The 22,033-nt window shown below is 31.9% G+C and overlaps 1 protein-coding gene across 1 annotated transcript in view; it reads right to left on the reverse strand.

The window, feature by feature from the left end:
- Positions 1-18,815, reverse strand: part of LOC111633721 (late secretory pathway protein AVL9 homolog) — a 30,900-nt gene extending 12,085 nt beyond the window's left edge. The window contains exons 1-4 of the mRNA XM_023378332.1: positions 18,737-18,815; positions 14,596-14,676; positions 5,584-5,698; positions 1,083-1,136 (exon numbers count right to left, since the gene is read on the reverse strand). Of these exons, the coding sequence (XP_023234100.1) occupies positions 1,083-1,136; positions 5,584-5,698; positions 14,596-14,676; positions 18,737-18,815 (329 nt within the window). The remainder of the gene's footprint in view (positions 1-1,082; positions 1,137-5,583; positions 5,699-14,595; positions 14,677-18,736) is intronic.
- Positions 18,816-22,033: the final 3,218 nt, after the last annotated feature.

Consider the following 22,033-nt stretch of genomic DNA (forward strand, 5'->3'; position numbering starts at 1 on the left):
ATAAGGCGGGTGTGTACAAGATTCCCTACGAGAACCAGCTTTTAGGAATTAAGAAAGAATATGTAGGGGTTACAACTAGGAACCTAGGTTTAAGGATCAAAGAACACAAATATGATATCAGAAAAGGTTCTAATGCGACAGTATTGGCCCAGATGGCGCAGGCAGAAGGTTCATTGGTACATTGGGATAAAGCCGAAATCCTGAAACAGATACACTCGCCGGCTTTGGCAAGAACAGCTGAAAAGATAGAAATCTATAGAAGCAAACTTGAAGAAAAATGTATTAACGCAAGGGATGCGGAGGGTCTTCCTTCTGCTTGAAAGTTTGCGGTTAAAAGCTTAAAAAAAAGCGCATGAAATTTAGTATGATACATAGTAAGCTCTATATAGTTTGGCAGGCGATATTAATATTTAGTATTGGTATTATGTTATTTATTTTGAATATTTGTATTATTTACAAGTATTATTTATTTTTATGTTATCGGTTTATTTGTATTTTTGAATATTTAAATGTGTTGTTCTATTTATGAAGTGTTCTATTTAACCTGAAGATGATCCAATGAATGGATTGAAAACGTCTGTTTTAATAAAAATAATCTCTCAGAGAAGGATAAGGTGTTGACTGCATATTTAATTATTTTCTGCTGGGTATAGTTGTGGTTTATATATTTTTTGTCATTTAGCTGCCTTATCATATCCCGAAGCCGCCATGGGGCTGAGTGGTTAGGTCTCTCGCCTCACACCACTAAAGTCTCGGATTCAAATGAAGAGAGGAATGGGCTTGACAATGATCCTGCTCTGGGGGCCTGTTGTAGGATGTGGAGGCCATGATACTAGATATTCTCTTTCAATTGTATAATTTCATCTTTCTGTAAGAAGTCAATCATATAAATTCTTATCTATTTTTTCTAATTTACATAATAAATATTCACTTAACAAGAAAAAAAAAGCCAGATAATAGTTGAAAATTTGTCTTTATGTTCTATTTTATTCATATTATTCAGTTATATTATGAATTCAGCATATTATCAAATTTCATAAATAGTAATCTATATGATTTTATGATATTTAATAACAACTTACTGAAATATTCTTAGTTTCATATCAGCCATGCTCATTTGACCCTGAAATGGATGCCTGAAAAAATTTTGAATTACATTATTAGGCAAAATAACAATTTTATTACTCTAAAATATAATCAAAGAATTGAAAATAGAGAGAGAGAAAATTAAGCAAACAAGAACATTTATAGATTTACAAGCTAAGGCAATTTAATTTCCAAAATGCACCTGTAGAAAAAATGTGCATGTACCATATCTCTGCACTAACAACAACTGTTACTTGCAAAGTAATCCCCTTCCAGAACTATGCATTTAATGAGACTGCTGCTGCCATTGTTGGAAACATACCTGGAACTCTGTTTCTGAAATAGTTTCTTAGGCACATGATGCTAGTTGTAAAAAATATTGAAAATTTTATCCTTTTATGGTGATTTTTATTTTTGGGAAGAGCCAGAAATCACAACCAGAAATCAAGTTGGATCACAAGGGACTAAGTCAGATAACTAGGTTACATGACTTTAGTCCCTTGTGATCCAACTTGATAATTGATTTCATCAGGAAATTGTGAACACTGAATGCATCATGACTTGAGGCATTATGATGGATGATCCATTTGTAAGGCCATAGCTCATGGAATTTTTGATTAAAGAAAAGACCTAACTTTTCCAGCAATTTTAAATAGCATTGTTAGTTGACTGTTTGCCCTTGTTCAGTGAATTTGTAATGGATTATCATCTTGTGATTAGAGAAATGCATGAACTGTTAGCACAATGCATGCTGTTTTTTGATCTGGCAAATGTGATGTTTTTCATTACATGCATTTTGTTTCTGAGTTACACTGGAAATACCATGTTACTTATAATATCCTTGTTGAACATATTTTCATCTGCAGAAAGATCAATTACAAACATTAATTGTTTGTGTGTGTGTGCTGTTTCTATGCATTTGTCAAAATTCAAGACAAACTGCAAAAATTTTTTACATGATTATCCAATGTTAAAATCTTTACTATTTCTATATTCAAATGTAGTTCCTCTGCTATTAACTGCACATTTAATCATCTGTCTGATTGCACCAAAGCTCACACATTGCCCATATTTGCATCTGTCCTGTGTTTTTGGCTGTCCACTTCTGGCATCATCATTCAAATATTATTGTGTAAAGGTTCTTCTTCACCAGGTACTGGTACAATATATATAAAAAATATAATCACAATGAAGTTTTGATTGACCAGTAAAAAAATTATTTGAAAAAACAAACGTTTTCGACCATATTCTTTGGCCTTCTTCAGGTTAAACGTGTCGATACTCTCGACGCATACCAATTTGACCCACTAGAGGGACCTACCCAATAACCAAACAAAAGGTTTTATGACCCTTTGTCTTAACCTGTTCCTTTGTTAGAACTACTGTCTGTCGACACGTGCGGACGCTCGTCCTACTGCTATGTAAAGACTTTTGTACATTAATTCACAGATTAAAGGAAGATACCTTAACCAGTTTAATATGTTTTCATCTGAGTGTCTCTCCACTGATTCTGAATTAACCACAAAACGTTCCGAGATTCTAAAAGCCGTTGTGCTTAAAGATTTAAAAGTTTTGGAACAAACTCAACTCATTATGCGCCTGCATATCAAGCATTGAATTTACATACACATGAAAATACATTAATTATAGTTGTGGGGGTCTTCTCCTTCCAAAATAAACTTCCAAGCTGAAGAAATATTAATTGTATCCTTATAGTTGATGCAGTTATTGCGTAATCCTGCTTTATATATTTCCAGAGTTTCTAGCGTTCGTATGTGTTCCCTTCTGTATGAAAGTTTAATGACTCACGCGTTATGCAAGTCCGCATTTATGTGAGGGGTGGATGCATAAGTAGATAGGGCAGTGGTGCATCTGTTATGATTGATGTCATATTTGTGTTCGCATATACTCTTATCTAGAGAGCGTATCGAGGAGCCAATATATACAAGGTCCCTTAGTGGGACAGAATATACCCCTGGAGCCAATCTTTTGTTTATGACATTCTGCGCATTTTTGCAGTTGCGCAGAATGTCATAAATGGTACTACGCCTCCTATATGCAATTCTCTTGTTCGTACATGCAGCAATTTCTCTGTAAATCGGATCAAGGTGGTGGTTATATTCAACCACAGCTAATGACTGAACCTTATTGGAGTTGTTCGTGCGTGAGCTATCATTGTCATTATTATATACTTGCGATGAATAGGCAAATGCAAGGTTCTGAATTAATCTTGGCCCATAACCGTGTCTTGTGGCTATTTCTTGGATGCGTTATCCAAACATAGCCACTAACATCCAAGAATTATTCTTCCACAAATCTGACCTTTTTCAGTGAAAATTCTCTCTCAAATGCCTTATAACGCCCAGTTAATATTGTTTTTTGACTGTTTGCCCCTCTGGAAGAAATTCCGAGTGGACAACATCATGACAGTCAAAGAAAACAGTCAACAAATAAACCATGTCAAAGTCAACAATAAACCATGGACTGATTTTTGAGTGACCTCGACATGGTTTATTTGGTTTTGACTCATTCTCGAAGTGCCATTCCAAAGTTTGTTGGCTGGTTTGCATGTCAAACTCATAAACCTACATCTCTTCACATGTTATGATGTGTTTCACATCTTTGGAAACCTTTTTCCAGTGCTCTTTTTGAAGAAAATTCAGCTCCTTCAGAACAAGTTGTGCTGCAATATGTCTCAGCTCAAAATAGGAACTAAAATGGTGCAAACGGATTTGTGAGACACGTTTAGATTCTGAGCCATCTCTCTCAATCTTGAATGACGATTTTCCATCATAATTTCTTTCACTTTGTTGATGTTTTTGTCAGTTGAAGGTTAAAGGTTAACCAGAATGAGGCAAGTCTTCCACTATTTCTCAGCCATTTTTAAATGCTTTGTATCAATCACTCATATGCATATATTTTGAATAAAGCCAACTTCACCATCTGCAACATTTTCAATGATTCAGCACAAAAAATTTCATTGGTAACACAAAATTTTAGACAAACTCTTTGTTCAATGTTTTTGTCCAGTTTAAAAATTGCAAAACACACACATGTTCAATGACAATACCAACAGTTGTAAATAAACTGGTTGACAAATGACACTATAAACATAGCGTCATTTATATATAATTTATAAACATATTCAAATGACAATTAAGTATACTGGTACCAACTTACAGCAAAAATTTTGTTTTCATATCTTTTATACAGGCTTTTGAAATGGACAATTCCTGGTATTTATTTGACAATGTATGTACTAGTTAAAACATGTTCAGACATGCATAGGCATGTGATTCTACCCACACTGCTACACTACAGGCAACACTAGATGGCCATTCTGGAAATTAGATTGTCATACCATGTAAGAATATAGTTTACACTATAAAAATGTAATTATTTTAAAAAATTTTAAATGCTAGTTTCTTTTTAAATGCTTTCAGCCAATTGCAGAAATGAGGTCTAAGCCACAGCTATGACTTAAATTGTGGTTTTCTTAAACAAATTTTTGTCTGTAGGTGGAACACATGGATCAAAAACTGGTATTAAAAGCTATGAGTTAGACTCTGCTAGAGGCAAATGGAGACTGTAGCACTAATAATTGAATGCTACATTTAGACAATACAGCCAAAGAAATAATTGTTTTAGTTGTTTGCATTTTCACTGAATTTAACTTAAAAATGAATGTTTTGCACATTTGAATATTTGTAACAGATTATATCAGCAAGATCAAAGAAATAATATTGTCATAAGAGTTCAAAAAATAATATTAAGAAATCAAACAAATCTCAAAATATACGAGGGGGGCCCAAAAAACCGAACTGAGAGCACGCTGTCATTCGTAGACATAATAGAGAGTTCTCCCGTTACATGGGGTTAGTAGAGACCTTCTCGAAACAGCTGTCCAAACGGTGTCAGTTTGTAGGTTTACGTTTGAGCGTAGTGTTGTGTTTCTCTTACTGTAATTTTGTGAAGTTCTGGGAGTCCTTCAACATCTCGAAACGATGAAAACATTGAAAAAATCCACCAAAAAAGTGTTAAGACATCTGCGAGAGGATGTGTGTAGGAAATGCCCAAAACTTTGGCGATCAGGTGACTGGTTCCTTCATCACGACAATGCCCCCGCACACACGGCCTTATGGCCTTAAGAACGTTGAGAACCGTTGCTCTAGAGTATCCATATATACACTCAATTTGATATCTTAAACTAAGCAAATAACTTCGAGAAATATTTAAAACTATGTAGAAATAATTAGTCTAAGAGAAAACTTTCTCCATTTTCAGAATCAAAAGTAAAATAATATAATAACTATATTTACTTTTGATTCTGAAAATGGAGAAACCTACTTCTCAGAAAATTAAACTGAATAAAATTTAAAGATTCCTTGAATAAATCCTATTGTTGTTGTAAGATTTAATTTTTGAAAGCTAGAAATTATACTGTTTTGATCATTATTAAAAGGTCAAGTTTATAAATTACACAAATTAATACATTACCCTGGATTAACTTCAAAAATACCAGGATGCATGATACTACTCCATATTTTATAATTATGAGTGGTTTTCCAGGCATTCATAAAAGATGGATTAAAAGTTTCATATTCTTTGCTTCCTATGATTAAAAAATAACAACACATTTTTTTTTATAATAAAATAAATAAATTTTTCATCAAAACCACACCTTTCATACTTTTCCAGTCTGGGTTTATTTAAGATCAACAAACAAACATTTTTGGTTTATTCACAAACATGCTTCAGGTTTACCATTAGCATTTGAAAAATATAACATTTTGAAATTTCACAGTCAAGTGTATTCTATGATGTTAATGTTTAAATTTAAAATATTCAATCCATAAAAATAAGTATACAGTAAGACCCCACTTAATGCAGGGAATACATTCCTAGATGACAAAGCACTAAACGAAACAGCATTAAACAAGGCACTTTTAACACAGAGTAAACAGGGAAAGGGGGACACGTGACCAAAAATAAACAGATTTTACTTTAATTTTAAGTTATTTTTATATTAATTTGCACAATAATATATGTTAAATAACACATAAACGTGCACACAGAAATGTAAATTTCATTTTTGTGATGAAAGTCCTGGCTCTTCTGAAATTCTTGATTTTTTTCTTATGTTAAGCAAATGTCGGTAGCTAAAGATCACATTTAAAATGCCTCGTCTTGCTTTTGCACTCTTCAAAATATGGATCATTTGCTACAATTTGATCAATGATTTCGGTTANACAAACAAACATTTTTGGTTTATTCACAAACATGCTTCAGGTTTACCATTAGCATTTGAAAAATATAACATTTTGAAATTTCACAGTCAAGTGTATTCTATGATGTTAATGTTTAAATTTAAAATATTCAATCCATAAAAATAAGTATATTTTAAATTACAAAGTGTAACTTAAATATATCACTAAATTATTATTGAATATAATTAAGCACCTACTGGCCCCAATAATTTGCTGTATAAAGCTGCCCCTTGTTTCTAGAGTGTTAATATCTTATTTGTGTTACTTGAGCCTGTATTGTAACAATCTATTTGTTGTACCTATGCACATAAGTTGACATTTGAATCTTTCATCTGTTATTTGAATGGAGTATGGTGCATTGTTATAGTTTATATCATCCTTATGGTGCATTGTTATAGTTTACTGTTACATAGCAACTTGTACACTGTGGGGTTTCTCCAAAAGCAAAGTTTAGCTTCCAAATATTTAGCTATCTGCTTGTAAATGGATGAGAGTCTATGGTCATAATCCACAGTTATTTGCCTATTTGATGTATCAGGTGAATGTGTGTTGTATTTTCCAGGAGTAGATGGTTCATAAATTGAATTATTCTACTTGTCTGATTCTGTATCAGTTTTTTTACTGTACTCACGTGCTGTAGCTATTTTTCTATACTTTTGAGCTCTGCTACAGTGTTCATGATGTCCAAGCAAAGATGTATGCTCTTCTGATTAAAGCCCTGAATGCTGTTACTTTATAAGTAAAGGAGATATATGACTTCAATGGTATAAATAATGGATGATAATCAGGTTTGTAGAACAACCAGTTTTAGAGAGTAATATCTATGTCTAGATATTGGGTTGCTGTGTTGCTACACTGTAGGAGAAACACAATTTCATGTAAGGTCTGTTTATTTCACTATAGCACAATATATATATCATGTAAATTGTTTCCTTAAATGAAGATTTGTTTATTTAACTGATATCAGAGTGACTCACTACCATCTCGCAGTCTAGCCAACCTCTTTCATCTGGAATCCGATCGCCTACATACGCAACCTCTCATGTAACGAACTCAAACAAAAATAATTTTTTAATCACCATCATGGCTCCTGTGTCTGTTAACCAGGACACAGGGATGTAATTCGGATGTGGCATTGAAGAGGTGCCAACCCCATGGTTACACCAATAACAGATGAAAGATTTAAATGTCAACTTGTGTACAGGGTTCCTACTCAAATTTCTGTTTTGAATTCCCTGACTTTCCCTGACCAACTTTGTCCAAATTCCCTGACCCTCACATTTTTTAGTGTGGAATATCAACATAAAAAAACAGCATTTACTGTTAACATTGAGTACATCTAGCCCTCTTTTTGCACAGTTGTTATGCTTCAAAGACTGCCATGTTAAAAAAATACAGTACATACATCCTGTAGAAAAATGTTTGATAGAATCCACAACTTCAATGTAATGAAAAAATAAGCAATTTACAAACAAAACACAAGCTTTTTATTTTATCATCATTTATCATTATTATTTGTATGTAAATCTAGTAAATACAAGGTAATAAAATAAAATAATCAACAAACAGTATTCTTTGATAAACAAATAGTACTGTACTGTGCTTAAAATGAACTCTTGACTTAGAAACACATAATTTTAAAATCAATTTTTCAAGAAAAAGAGTAACTTTTTTTAAACAGCAACGTAATTTTAACAAAAAGTTAAATTTAAAAATTTTTAAATAAAGCATTTTTCCTACGTAAAAAAATCAATGGTTGTAGTGTACATAAAGAGGAATAGGTGTAAGTTTATACTATAGCTTCTCTAACAAATGCATCTAATTTATTGTAAAATCTTTTTATTTTTTTACAAAATGGACAATCAAAATACAGAGAAACTTCTTAGTATTAATCCTCTTTTTTCAAAATACAGATAATTAGAAAATAAAAAATGAATTACAATTCACAAAACACAAAAACTATTATATTAATGTAGTTTTAGCCTTTTCTCCTCAAGTGTATTTATTTTCATTTCAAACAATGGAAAATCCGACTCCAATCCAAATGATTGATCTTGGGAGCTGCATTGTCTAGACCACAGGTTCTCAAACTTATTTCGACCACTGCCCACTTTGAGATTTAAAAAATAATCTAGTGCCCCTATATTTTTTAATTTAACTTTTAACTTAACCTTTTTACATTACCATCTGTTGCATATCTTAAAAACAGTTATTGCAAATATAATGTTTAAACATGCATTATTATATGGATAGGATAGATAGGGTGTGACCCATATCCTATTTCTGAGATCAAAGAATGTTTCGATGAGAAGAAATAAAACTCATATTTAATCACTGAGCCTTCTACTGCACCCATGAAAGCCTCCAGCGCCCACAAAGGGGCGTTATTGCCCACTTTGAGAAAGGATGGTCTAGACCAGTGTTTCTCAACCCAAAACTCATCGCAGACCAGAAAATATCTGCTTTTTTTAAGCGGACTGGTGACAATATTATTTTTAATTGAAAAAAATTCTCTGTTGTAAAAAGAACTGCAAACTACATTGAGCAATAAATATTTGTTATTTACCAGTACATTAGTATGCAAATCAATATGATTGCTGCTTTTCTTTTTTGCTAGTAAGATCATCAATTCTTGGATTTAAGGTGGTAACTGCAAGGCGTGAGATAGAGCTAACACTGTAATAATTTCGTTGTTTCAATTTTATCATTACCATTGTTGAAACGTTGATTCACATAAGTATGTTGATGAAAAAGATAGTAACATACTAACTGCCTTTTCATGTAAAACTGGATATTCAGATTTAACTTTAATCCAAAACTGTGTTATGGACATTGATTCAAACAATGTTTTAAATCCTTAATTTAATTAGTTTTTCGTGTTCAAAGTCGTTCAATCTATTAGTTTGCTATCAATAAATGGATTAATAATCCACATATTTCCTATTTTGGAACAATGCATGACAGGTTAAATATATATTTTTAAAGTTTTCGCGGACCGGTCAGATTAGAGTTGCGGACCGGCGGTTGAGAAACACGGGTCTAGACTATTCCTCAAGTTTCTATAAAAAATTTCTGTTCATTCCTTTTTTTCTCTAATAATTAAATTATTTTACGTTTTTCTATTTTAGTTCCGGACAATTCCGGAACCTCACACTTGTATTCCTATGAAGTCATAGTATTACGAAAATTGGGATTCTTAAAACTTATAAAATAAAATAAATACAGAAATAAACAACAAACGAAATTACAATTATACGTTATTAAAATATAGAAGTTCAGCGCAGAGAATCGTAACTACAAATCTCTTTCTTTTGCAACATAACTATAAAAATTGTTTTGGTGTTGTTTCGCACAAAAAATAATCAAATTTATTTTAATTTTTTAGTAATGTAATTATTTTTTTTTAAATTTACAGCTTTTTAATTTTTAAATTTTAATTATAAGCAAGTTAACATTGGTTAAACTATCGGATTACCTGTTGATTTTCGAAAATATAACTACAGAATATTTATTACAAGCATGATCAATCTTGCCAGTTTTTAAGCCCTAAATTTGCCAAAATCAGTGATATTTGTTACCCAATGTCATTTCAGTTAACTAATTATTAAACTATGTATCGAAGTTGCGGAAAAAAACGGAAGAGAGAGGGAAAATATGCTTGCAGTACAGTACATTCAAGGAAAATCGTAACAACAAATATAAAAAGCTTGTGCCAACAACAAGTCAGCGCCAGTATTTTACTGTAAACGTCGGGTAACTATTTATAATATTTTATGTTGTTATGTTTTAAATGTAAAAATCAGATTTTTACTGATTTATTTAGCTATTTTGAAGTGAACATTCTAATAAATTACGATTTCAACTTTTAAAAGTTTGCAAACAAATTTTTAATTGGTTATTTTTTTATTCTAATAAACAATTTCATCTTTTTATAATCGCTGAATTATTAAAATTAAAAATTAAACACTATTACATAAAACTAGTTTATCCTGTTATTAATCCACAACTGTAAAATTATATGGCTTCAGAATGGTGAAAAAAACCATTTCAAAATGGATTCTGGTGTATTTTCTTATTAAAGATTGCAGCAGTACTTCTTGCCGCCTGCAGATGGCTATGATTGGTCATCCATATTCAGCAAACGAGATCAACGATGCAATTAAGGAGACAAATTACCTGACTTTTTGACAAATTTCCTGACTTTTTGACAATTTTCGACAAATTCCCTGACTTTCCATGACTTTTTCCAAACACTAATAAAAATCCCTGACTTTCCCTGATTTTCCCTGACTTTCCAGGTGCATAGGAACCCTGTGTGTATGTAGGTACCATTAATAAATTGTTACAACACAGGCTCAAGAAACACAAATAAGATATTAACAATAATAAACCAACAACCACAGTTTGCAACAGAGCCTGGGGGTCCACAGTACTAACAAAGCTAAGATTATAAAACTAGTCTTGGATGAGCAGCATTCACTCAAAATACTGGAGATCTACAAAGCAATATTTAAAAAAATGAATGTATTAATTATAAAGACACTGATTCCCTTTCTGGTGCCTGGAAGTCCTCCTTTGATAACCCTCTAGAAACAAGAGGCAGCTTTATACAGAGAAAATGCAAATTATTAGGGCACCATAGTTGCTTACTTATATTCAATAATTTAAAATATACTTATTTTTTACAGATTGAATATTTTAAATTTAAACATTATCATAGAATGCATTTGACTGTGGAATTTCAAAATGCCGTATTTTTCAAATGCTAATGCTAAACCTGAAGCATGTTTGTCAATAAACCAAAAATGTTTGTTTTTTGATGTTAAATAAACACAGACTGGAAAAGTATGAATGGTATGGTTTTGATGTTAGTTGTTCCAGCATTATTACTTTGAATTAAATAAATTTTTAATGTAATTTTAAGCATTTTCATCGTATCTAGCATTGGCTATTCTTAAGTTTTACAACAAAATTCTATTATAGTGAAAATGAGAGTTATTAATGAGATTATTTATGAAATTATCAAAATTTATTAAAAATTTGAATATAATACTTTTTATGTAAATGTTACAATTATAGAAATATTAAAATCCCATGGATTTCTAAAAAGAAATATTTGATTAGAAAAAAATAATCTCAGAAATTTACTAACAAATAAACAAAAACAGATCAAACAAAACAAATTGACTTATAATCAGTTTAACAGGAATTAATTTTGGTGAAAAAAAGCAACTACACAAGAGGGTGATCCTTATTTTTTAAGTTATGGAAAGTTGGACAGGGCATGTTTTGAATCTGTTTTGTTATGAAAAAAAAATTCTGCAAAAAAACTAATATCTACAATATCATGTAGGCAATTCACAAGTGAAATGGTTACAGTGCATTTTTTGATATAGTACTACCCTTTCATAACACCAAACAAACTAGAACAGATGGTGGGTATTACATTAGGATTGGATATATTTTTAATTGCTATATTTTATATGAACATAAGATAAATATTTAATATAAAGTTATTAACAAGTACACATGTATACAGATACAGTATAGCATCAATTATCTAAATATTTAAATAACCAAAATCAACTTTATAAAAACTAATCTGAAAAAATAGTTTTTACATCATAATGATTATCAGTAATCTTCTGTAAGCCCACTATTGAGCTATCTCATTACCAACACTAGTATTAGGTTTTACTTATTACAGTACAAATAGAAAATATTCTAATGCATTGAATAGTTCACTGTGCATTAGAAACAGCTTGACAGAAATGCAACCTGAAGCAACTTTTCAACTCTCACTGAGATAAGCAAGAGATCTTAATATAACTAACGAAATATAACTTAAATTTTTATTTATTTTCTGTTTTGTTTGTTTTGTTATATTTTATGTTTGGGGTTATGTTAAACCTCAATTGATTAAAAAACTTAAAGGAAAAACATTTACACCAAGTAAATGGACCAAGTTTTGGACCTTGCAATCATTTATTGCACAATAAAAATTCCACTTACTTAAGCCTGTAACCGATGTGAAACGGTAAAGCTGTAAAGCACAAAGAATAAAAAAATCCAGCTAGAATACCTGAGGAGGAACACGGAAGGTGTTCAGAAAATGTTTGTGCTTTAGAGTTTTACTATTTCACATCGGTTACAGGCTTAAGTAAGTGGAATTTTTATTATACAACCCGATGTGCGTGTAGGAGTTATACATTTATTGCACTCTTATACTTCGTTTTTTCTTTCTAATTCTGTTAAATCCCTGGCTTGCTTGATTGTCATGACTCATGATGCAAGGTCCAAAAACTTTAAATAAATTACTCTTGCCTCAGAGTTTGTAAAATATTAAAATAACTTTATTAAATTATTAATGCCAGTACTAGAACTTCTGACTGAAAAGAAAAGAAAAAAAAAACTTTGTAAAGCCTAAATCATTCCCCCCTTTCCGGAAAATGGGTTTAATGAACAAATGTGTTTGGTTTATTTCATAAATCTGTCTCAGGTTTCAAAGTACAAAATTCAAGAGAGAAAAAAAAAAAATACATTACAACTACAAAAACAATATAAAACTCAAATGTTAAAAATCTTCAATCCAGTAATTACAATAAAATTAATTTTTAATAAAATCTTTACCAAGTTATAATTATTCATAATCTAAAATAATTAACCTGATCAGAAAAAAACCTAGCGAAAAAAAAAAATCCTTTAATTAGTTACCAATCATTTGCAATTCAACATCTAGCCATTCTCCAACAGAAATGGAGACTAGCATGCTGTGTCAATTTGACAGTGTTCTTTTATTCATTGCTGATTTGCACATTGAACATGTTGATAAAAAAATAAATTTTGCTTAACTCATGTATCTACTAAAGTCTGTTTACAAAAATATTAGTAGTTTATTATTTAATATCTATACCGTGTTTCCCCGAAAATAAGGCAGTGTCTTATATTAATTTTTGCTCTGAAAAATGCGCTAGGTCTTATTTTCAGGAAATGTCTTATTTTTTCCAGGAAGAAGAATTCACATTTATTATTGAACAAAAAAATTCCCAAGTCGAACTTAGACGAGAGTGACGTATATCCAGTGTGTCGAACTGTTGCCTTTTTATAGCGTCAACATCGGACTCGATGACCGATTAGTGCTTACTGAACTGTAGCACTATGCAAATGTCATGTGGCGTGATTCCCGGCCGACCAATTAGCCATCACCAGCCGTAATGTTATGCAAATCTGTGATTCCCAAGCCGTAGTCATATGCAAATCATGCCATGTGGCGTAATTGTCTGCTGACGAATCAGTGGCTGTACTTTCAAAAAGCCAACGGCCACTTTCAACCATCTGTCAATGACCGTTAGGACTAAAGAAAACTTCGCTAGGTCTTACTTTCAGGGAGAGGTCTTATATTTCGCAATTCAGCAAAATCTGTGCTAGGTCTTATTTTCTGCAGATGTCTTATTTTTGGGGAAACACGGTATTTTAGGCATATTTAAACCGAAAATTAGTAATATGAAATTCCATTTATTATTTAGCTAGAAAGTGTTAAATAGCAATTGATGGTTAACATTATTCAACTTTAAAACTTAGTAACTGAAACAAAATAGAAAATTAGTAATGAAAAAATAAAAACAAATAATAACTATAGCAAGAGAGAAATTTAATCTAACATCATGTTAGATTAAATAAAACTTTCTGTCCTGCTATATTTATAGTTATTATTTGATTTTATTTTTTCATTGTTTTTCATATTTACATATTTCAGTTCTTTTTTGGAAGAAATGATTTCTTCCAAAACAAGAACTGAAATAAATAATTATGTGAGTACTGTACTTTATTTTTAATAATAATAATACTACTAATACTGTATTCACATAACACTACACAGTACTCGCATAATAATAATAACACACTGTAGATTGCAATAAAAAAAATAGTGCTTGTTTTTAATAATTATACAATTTTTTATTTCTTATTTGTATGCCTTACAATTTGTATTTATTATTTTTGTTTACTACTGTATTAGAATTAAATACTTTAACATAAAATTATTATTATTATTACTTTTTTATTCTCTCTCTACCAAGTGTGATCAGTTATCCAAAATTGTCCTATCCTAAATGTTTCAGATAATCAATGCTCTACCATAATCCATAAAGATAATTTTTTACAAATATTTTTATAATGAGAAATGCTTTATACATCTATTAAAGTTATAATTCATAAAAAATCCAAATATAATGTACAGTACCTTCTGAAGCAGATGTTCTTAATAAACTCATTAAATATGCTTTGAACTGTGATCTGAGCCATTCATCTCCACCTTCCCATCCTAGAAGAAATTATATTTTTAAAATAAAAATTTTTTGATGAGCACAAAGATTCAAACAAAATATTCAAAGGGATAGAACAAACATCTGATTGGATGAGAGAGTGATATTCACTGCAATCTTTTACAAATGAAAATAATTTTTATATGACTTCGAAATATGATCTCCATACTGGGAGAGCATTATCCTTAAAATTGATGGCAGTTTTTTTACAGGCTATATATATACAAAGTGTCCCATAACAATACAATATAAAACATATAATCACAAAATCTGTTCAAAGTGTTGGTGTAACAGACATTGAAGACAACAAAATTTCCATTGCTTCAGTGCATGATGGATCACATCTGGCAAAATTTTCTAATATGATTGCACAATATATTCTTAAGGAATACCTTGTATATCTTAGTTTCTCCAAATTCTTGGGTTGTGTCTTCTCCCTGGTATGATGTATTTGTGTATTGTCAAGGGATACTTGCACCTGGTTGTCAGTCACAAAAGCTGCTAAGGCAATGGTGGTGAGACTCTTCTTGATGGAAGACTTGAGAAGGTCCTCAGCAACATAGTCTTAACGACTTTTGTCACAGACAATCAGGTACAAGTATCCCTTGACAATGCACATATAACAAGGAACATACAAGGAAGATACAAGGAAGAAGGAAGATACAAGGAACATACAAGGAAGAAGACCCATCTCAAGAATTTGGAAATAGATATAAGTAAAGCCTGTTGAAAAAATACTGCCATCAATTGTAAGGACAATGACTTTCTTTCCCAGATTTAGAGGTCATAGTTTTAAAGTGATATAAAAAATTTTTTCATTTGGAAACAGCTGCAGTGAGTATTACTACTACTATCCAATCAGACTTTTGTTCTATCTTTTCAAATACAGTCAACTTGCATTAATACAAATTGCTACAGAAACAGCTTATTGACAATTTCCATGGTCAAGTTTGTATACTTTAGGGAGTTAAGGTGTAATAGTGATCAAAATCTCTAAATTATAATATTTTGAATTAATTTACTAAATAAAGTTAAATAAAATTAATTTGTTTTTCTGAAGAAATTTAATGTTCTAAATGATTTTAAAATCATTCTATGCACTCTGATATGCAAACTAGCATGTGTTCACTTGGGACAGCATCCACTTAAAGGGATTGGCACCCTTAAACTTTAACTCCTATTTTCTGAGTAAAGTAGACTGCTCCACTAAAACCAGATGTTTGAATTGCTCTATTGAAGATTTGTTATTGTTGTCAGTGATATATGGTATGTGAATTGTTTACAGTATTTTGTTAAATAGGAGTGATGTTAATAAACTTTGCATACAATCAGAGATCAAACCAGTCTTTGCTTATTAGGAGAAGAAAATTATTCTACTCAAGATGAAATACTTATTACAGCACCACTTTTTATTGTTCACATGAAAGTGTAAAAAGCAACCTTTATTGGTATGAAAGTTAATTCTTAGAGGTTGTGAAGGTAATTTATAGTTTAACAAATTTTGGTAAAATTTTTGTTCTCTTTATTGCATGAAAATTAACACTGTAACAATGGTGTTTAGCCAGGGCAATTCTGCTTTAAAGTGAGAATTCACTTTATTGGTGTTTGTTTTAAGGCAAGTCAACTGTATTTTGTTCAAATTACTTTTCCATTTTAGAACATTTATTAATGGCTTATTAATGAGATTTAAACAATATTCTGGAAAATTAATAATAATTATTTTAATAAATTTTATTTATTTTTGTCATCTGTACCATTGTATTAGAACACACTTTAAATTAGAAATGAACACACTAGTAATTAGAACACACTTTAAATTACAAATGGATTTCTGTTTTCCAACAAATTTGAAAATTTGTGTTTACAAATGCATAAAATAATTAATTTTATATATATAATAGATATTTTAATTAAATAAAATTATTTACATTAAAATTACTATAAGTTCATGCATATATTAGTGATAAATAGTCTGCATAAAATTATCAAAAATAATTTTAAAACTCATATAACCTGTAAAACTGTAAGACACTGTCTCTGAAGTTGCTGTTAAAAACATCATTTAAAGCTATATGCAATTTAGAAGGTATGGTCTCAGTATTTTGTTTTGTTTTGTTTTTTTGTTTTTTTTTTTTTGTATTTCTTTCATTTTATTGCAAATGTAATTATAAATTAAGTGAAACAGAAAAGTGGAATATTTAAGATGGAACTGCCTAAACTATATTAAATATTGAAAGTATCAATAACAATAATAATAATTACTATGATACCTGTTCAGCAAAAGATGAGCTTCTTTACCATATAAAGACCTGATGAATTGTAATGGTCAGGCCATCCAATAAGATGCTGAAATTCTGTTTCTTTCATCCAGTTACTGTTCAGAAAATGTTATGGGAAAATTTATTTTACTACAGTTCTAACTTCAAACAGTTAACTAACTTACAGTTCTTACTTAATAACTTTCCTTAATCTCATGGCACATTTTAATTCTAAATTTAAATAACTTAAACAATTTGATAACTTCCTGTTATCAAGTACATTTTACCATTATTAAGTATTTCTTTCACATCTACTTATTATTAATTAGCACTTTTAAATTGATTTCAAAATTGTTAAAATGTCTTACAGTTGATAGATATTATGTTGCATTTAAATATACAGTGGTGCCTCGTATAACGTACTTAATCCGTTCCAGGTGCACGTCCGTTAAGTGAAAAGTCCGTTATACGAAACACATTTTTCCATAGAAATACATGTTAAAACACACAATTTGTTCTGCAGCATAAAATAATCGTACTGTACCATAAAAAAAAATGAAAATGGACCAGTCACCAATTATGCCTGGTAGTCAGATGTTGTAAGGAGGAGGTGGAGGAACACTTTCTTCACACATTCATGCAGATACAGACTTTTTACACATTGCAGCAGGTCTCTTTTTATTGTTTTTTAATCAGAGTCAGATTCAGGAGAAGCTACCGGAGCTTGCAGGGTCAACTCCTCTTGTTCCATCCTTTGTCTTTTGGCAGCTGGCTTCTTGAAAAACATGTCCAAGGTGGTCTGTTTCTCTCTCTTCTTCAACACCTGTCGGAAATGACGGGCAAGGGTGTCATTGTAGAGATCATTGATCTTGTTGGCCTGAGCTGTATTTGGATAGTGAGTGTTCGTAAACTCCTGAACCTCTCTCCATTTGACAAAGAAGTCCATGTCAACTTTCACTCCTCCTGATGATTTCTTGCTTTATTAAAATTGAAATAACCTTTGTTTTTTTAAAAGCCATGATTTGCACAATACTTGAATAAATGTAAATACCCTGCACTGAGGTGATATACAGTACGTAATAAACAAGGGAGCAAGCCGAATCCCAACGGGACTCTGTACTTCAGATATACTAATAATATATTCTAATAATACTAATATATTATAAAAATAGCAGATTGTCATTGGCAACGGCAAAAGAATGGAAACATCATTCACACTTGTTTGCAGAAAGTCCGTTGTTCGCCTCACATAACTGCCAAATGGAAAGTCCATTGTTTGCAGTGTCCGTTATTCGAGGCGTACGTTATACAAGGAACCACTGTATTTAAACAATCTTATTTACAATTCTAACCATATCATTAGCCAAAAAATTCATAAAAAAGTCTGACAAAAAAATTTTCCTCTCTCTTTAACTGACATATTTCATTTAAAAAAAAACTCTCTCTTAAGAGAGAACACATTGCATATACTGATAACCTTGATTAATTGAATTTTTTCCTCTATTTGTTGCCACAACATTATCCCAATGCATTACAAATTCTGCTTATGATAGCTAATTAATCAAAAACAATTTTACAAACATTATATTAAGTCAAACAATCATAGGATTACAATAGACTACTTTTCCACAATTATATTTAATTAATTATTAAATAATTTATCACTAGAGAGATGTGTTAGGTGCCATCTCTTATTAAATTTAATAATTATAATTAAATTAATATTTATTATATAATTTAGAATATTCTGGAAGAAAAGAATTGGCCCGGAGCAAGACTCTAACCTGCAACTCCTGCTTACTATGTGGATGCATTACCAGTTGCACTACCCAAGCCTCTATTCCAATCTCCTCTTCCAGACATATTTGAGATTTACCCATCCTTGGTTACATACAGTTTTGACTGGGAGGCCTTCAGCAGCCTTGTCCTATAATCTCCTACTCGTGGCACTCAGCCGGCCATCACACAGCCCTGGTATGCAGTATATATACATACATACAAGGTGTGTGTGAAAAGTTTGGTGAATGGTCCCATAGTTGAATAACCATGCTGGTTAGGATGTCGCACTCACACAGACGTAGTGAGAGTCTTGCCAACTAGTAGCCCCTAGCATTGAAATCGCAACAGTTAAACGGAAGTCTGTGCAACAAACGATGCAACACAGTCAGTGTGAGAAGGAGTGTCACTGCGAAATGAAGTAATGTGTGAACATCAAGTTTTGCTTCAAATTAGGCAAAATGGTGACGAAGACACATGAAATGTTAGTGAAAGTGTATGGTGTGGAAGCAATGCGTAAAAAGTGTATTTTTGAATGGTTTAAACGCTCTGGTCAACCGTCAACAAGCACAACTCCAGACAACATCGAATGAGTGCGATGGATGCTTGTGGATGATCAGTGCCTGTCAAGGGATCACACTGTTTTTGTTTATCTTCAAATCTTCTGCTATCATTCTCAAAGACAGGTGCCAATCATCTGCAAGCATCTGTCACACTCATTTGATGTTGTCTGGAGTTGTGCTTGTTGACAGTCGACCAGAATGCGGCTCATCGTCCACATCTTCCTTTCCGTCTCTGAAGCGTTTAAACCATTCAAAAACACACTTTTACTCACTGCTTCCACACCATACACTTTCACTAACATTTCATGTGTCTTCGTCACCATTTTGCCTAATTTGAAGCAAAACTTGATGTTCACACATTGCTCCATTTCACAGTGACACTCCTTCTCACACTGACTGTGTTGCATCGTTTGTTGCGCGCACTTCTGTTTAACTGTCGTGATTTCGATGCGAGGGGCCACTAGTCGGCAAGTCTCTCACCACGTCTGCATGAGCATGACATCGTAACCAGCATAGTTATTCAACTATGAGACTATTCACCAAACTTTTCACATGCACCTTATATATATATATATATATATAAACACCCACACNGCCGAATCCCAACGGGACTCTGTACTTCAGATATACTAATAATATATTCTAATAATACTAATATATTATAAAAATAGCAGATTGTCATTGGCAACGGCAAAAGAATGGAAACATCATTCACACTTGTTTGCAGAAAGTCCGTTGTTCGCCTCACATAACTGCCAAATGGAAAGTCCATTGTTTGCAGTGTCCGTTATTCGAGGCGTACGTTATACAAGGAACCACTGTATTTAAACAATCTTATTTACAATTCTAACCATATCATTAGCCAAAAAATTCATAAAAAAGTCTGACAAAAAAATTTTCCTCTCTCTTTAACTGACATATTTCATTTAAAAAAAAACTCTCTCTTAAGAGAGAACACATTGCATATACTGATAACCTTGATTAATTGAATTTTTTCCTCTATTTGTTGCCACAACATTATCCCAATGCATTACAAATTCTGCTTATGATAGCTAATTAATCAAAAACAATTTTACAAACATTATATTAAGTCAAACAATCATAGGATTACAATAGACTACTTTTCCACAATTATATTTAATTAATTATTAAATAATTTATCACTAGAGAGATGTGTTAGGTGCCATCTCTTATTAAATTTAATAATTATAATTAAATTAATATTTATTATATAATTTAGAATATTCTGGAAGAAAAGAATTGGCCCGGAGCAAGACTCTAACCTGCAACTCCTGCTTACTATGTGGATGCATTACCAGTTGCACTACCCAAGCCTCTATTCCAATCTCCTCTTCCAGACATATTTGAGATTTACCCATCCTTGGTTACATACAGTTTTGACTGGGAGGCCTTCAGCAGCCTTGTCCTATAATCTCCTACTCGTGGCACTCAGCCGGCCATCACACAGCCCTGGTATGCAGTATATATACATACATACAAGGTGTGTGTGAAAAGTTTGGTGAATGGTCCCATAGTTGAATAACCATGCTGGTTAGGATGTCGCACTCACACAGACGTAGTGAGAGTCTTGCCAACTAGTAGCCCCTAGCATTGAAATCGCAACAGTTAAACGGAAGTCTGTGCAACAAACGATGCAACACAGTCAGTATGAGAAGGAGTGTCACTGCGAAATGAAGTAATGTGTGAACATCAAGTTTTGCTTCAAATTAGGCAAAATGGTGACGGAGACACATGAAATGTTAGTGAAAGTGTATGGTGTGGAAGCAATGCGTAAAAAGTGTATTTTTGAATGGTTTAAACGCTCTGGTCAACCGTCAACAAGCACAACTCCAGACAACATCAAATGAGTGCGATGGATGCTTGTGGATGATCAGTGCCTGTCAAGGGATCACACTGTTTTTGTTTATCTACAAATCTTCTGCTATCATTCTCAAAGACAGGTGCCAATCATCTGCAAGCATCCGTCACACTCATTTGATGTTGTCTGGAGTTGTGCTTGTTGACAGTCGACCAGAACGCGGCTCATCGTCCACATCTTCCTTTCCGTCTCTGAAGCGTTTAAACCATTCAAAAACACACTTTTACTCACTGCTTCCACACCATACACTTTCACTAACATTTCATGTGTCTTCGTCACCATTTTGCCTAATTTGAAGCAAAACTTGATGTTCACACATTGCTCCATTTCACAGTGACACTCCTTCTCACACTGACTGTGTTGCATCGTTTGTTGCGCGCACTTCTGTTTAACTGTCGTGATTTCGATGCGAGGGGCCACTAGTCGGCAAGTCTCTCACCACGTCTGCATGAGCATGACATCGTAACCAGCATGGTTATTCAACTATGAGACTATTCACCAAACTTTTCACATGCACCTTATATATATATATATATNAATTTTTGAAAAACTTACATGTACAAGAATAATACCACTTTCATGATAAAAGTAATTGGTTCTATCCTAGACAATATGGTTTTACACAAAAAACAATAATAATATATGCTCTGATTGATTATCAGACTTATCTAATTAAAACTTTAGTAACATTTAAGTTTATAAGTAAATTTTTATAAACTGTGAATTATTGGTATATACAACTAATAAATTTGTATGTGATATTATATTCTTGAAGCCATGTTTGCTACATTATCTTTAATAGTGTCAAGGGTTAATGTAGCATTTTAAAAGAGATAAGCAGTAATCAGGAATATCCAGAATTAGGAAATTACATGGTTTC

This window comes from Centruroides sculpturatus, unplaced genomic scaffold (assembly GCF_000671375.1).
Source record: "Centruroides sculpturatus isolate CEXI.00-Female unplaced genomic scaffold, Cexi_2.0 scaffold850, whole genome shotgun sequence".
NCBI classification, from domain to species: Eukaryota; Metazoa; Arthropoda; class Arachnida; order Scorpiones; family Buthidae; genus Centruroides; species Centruroides sculpturatus.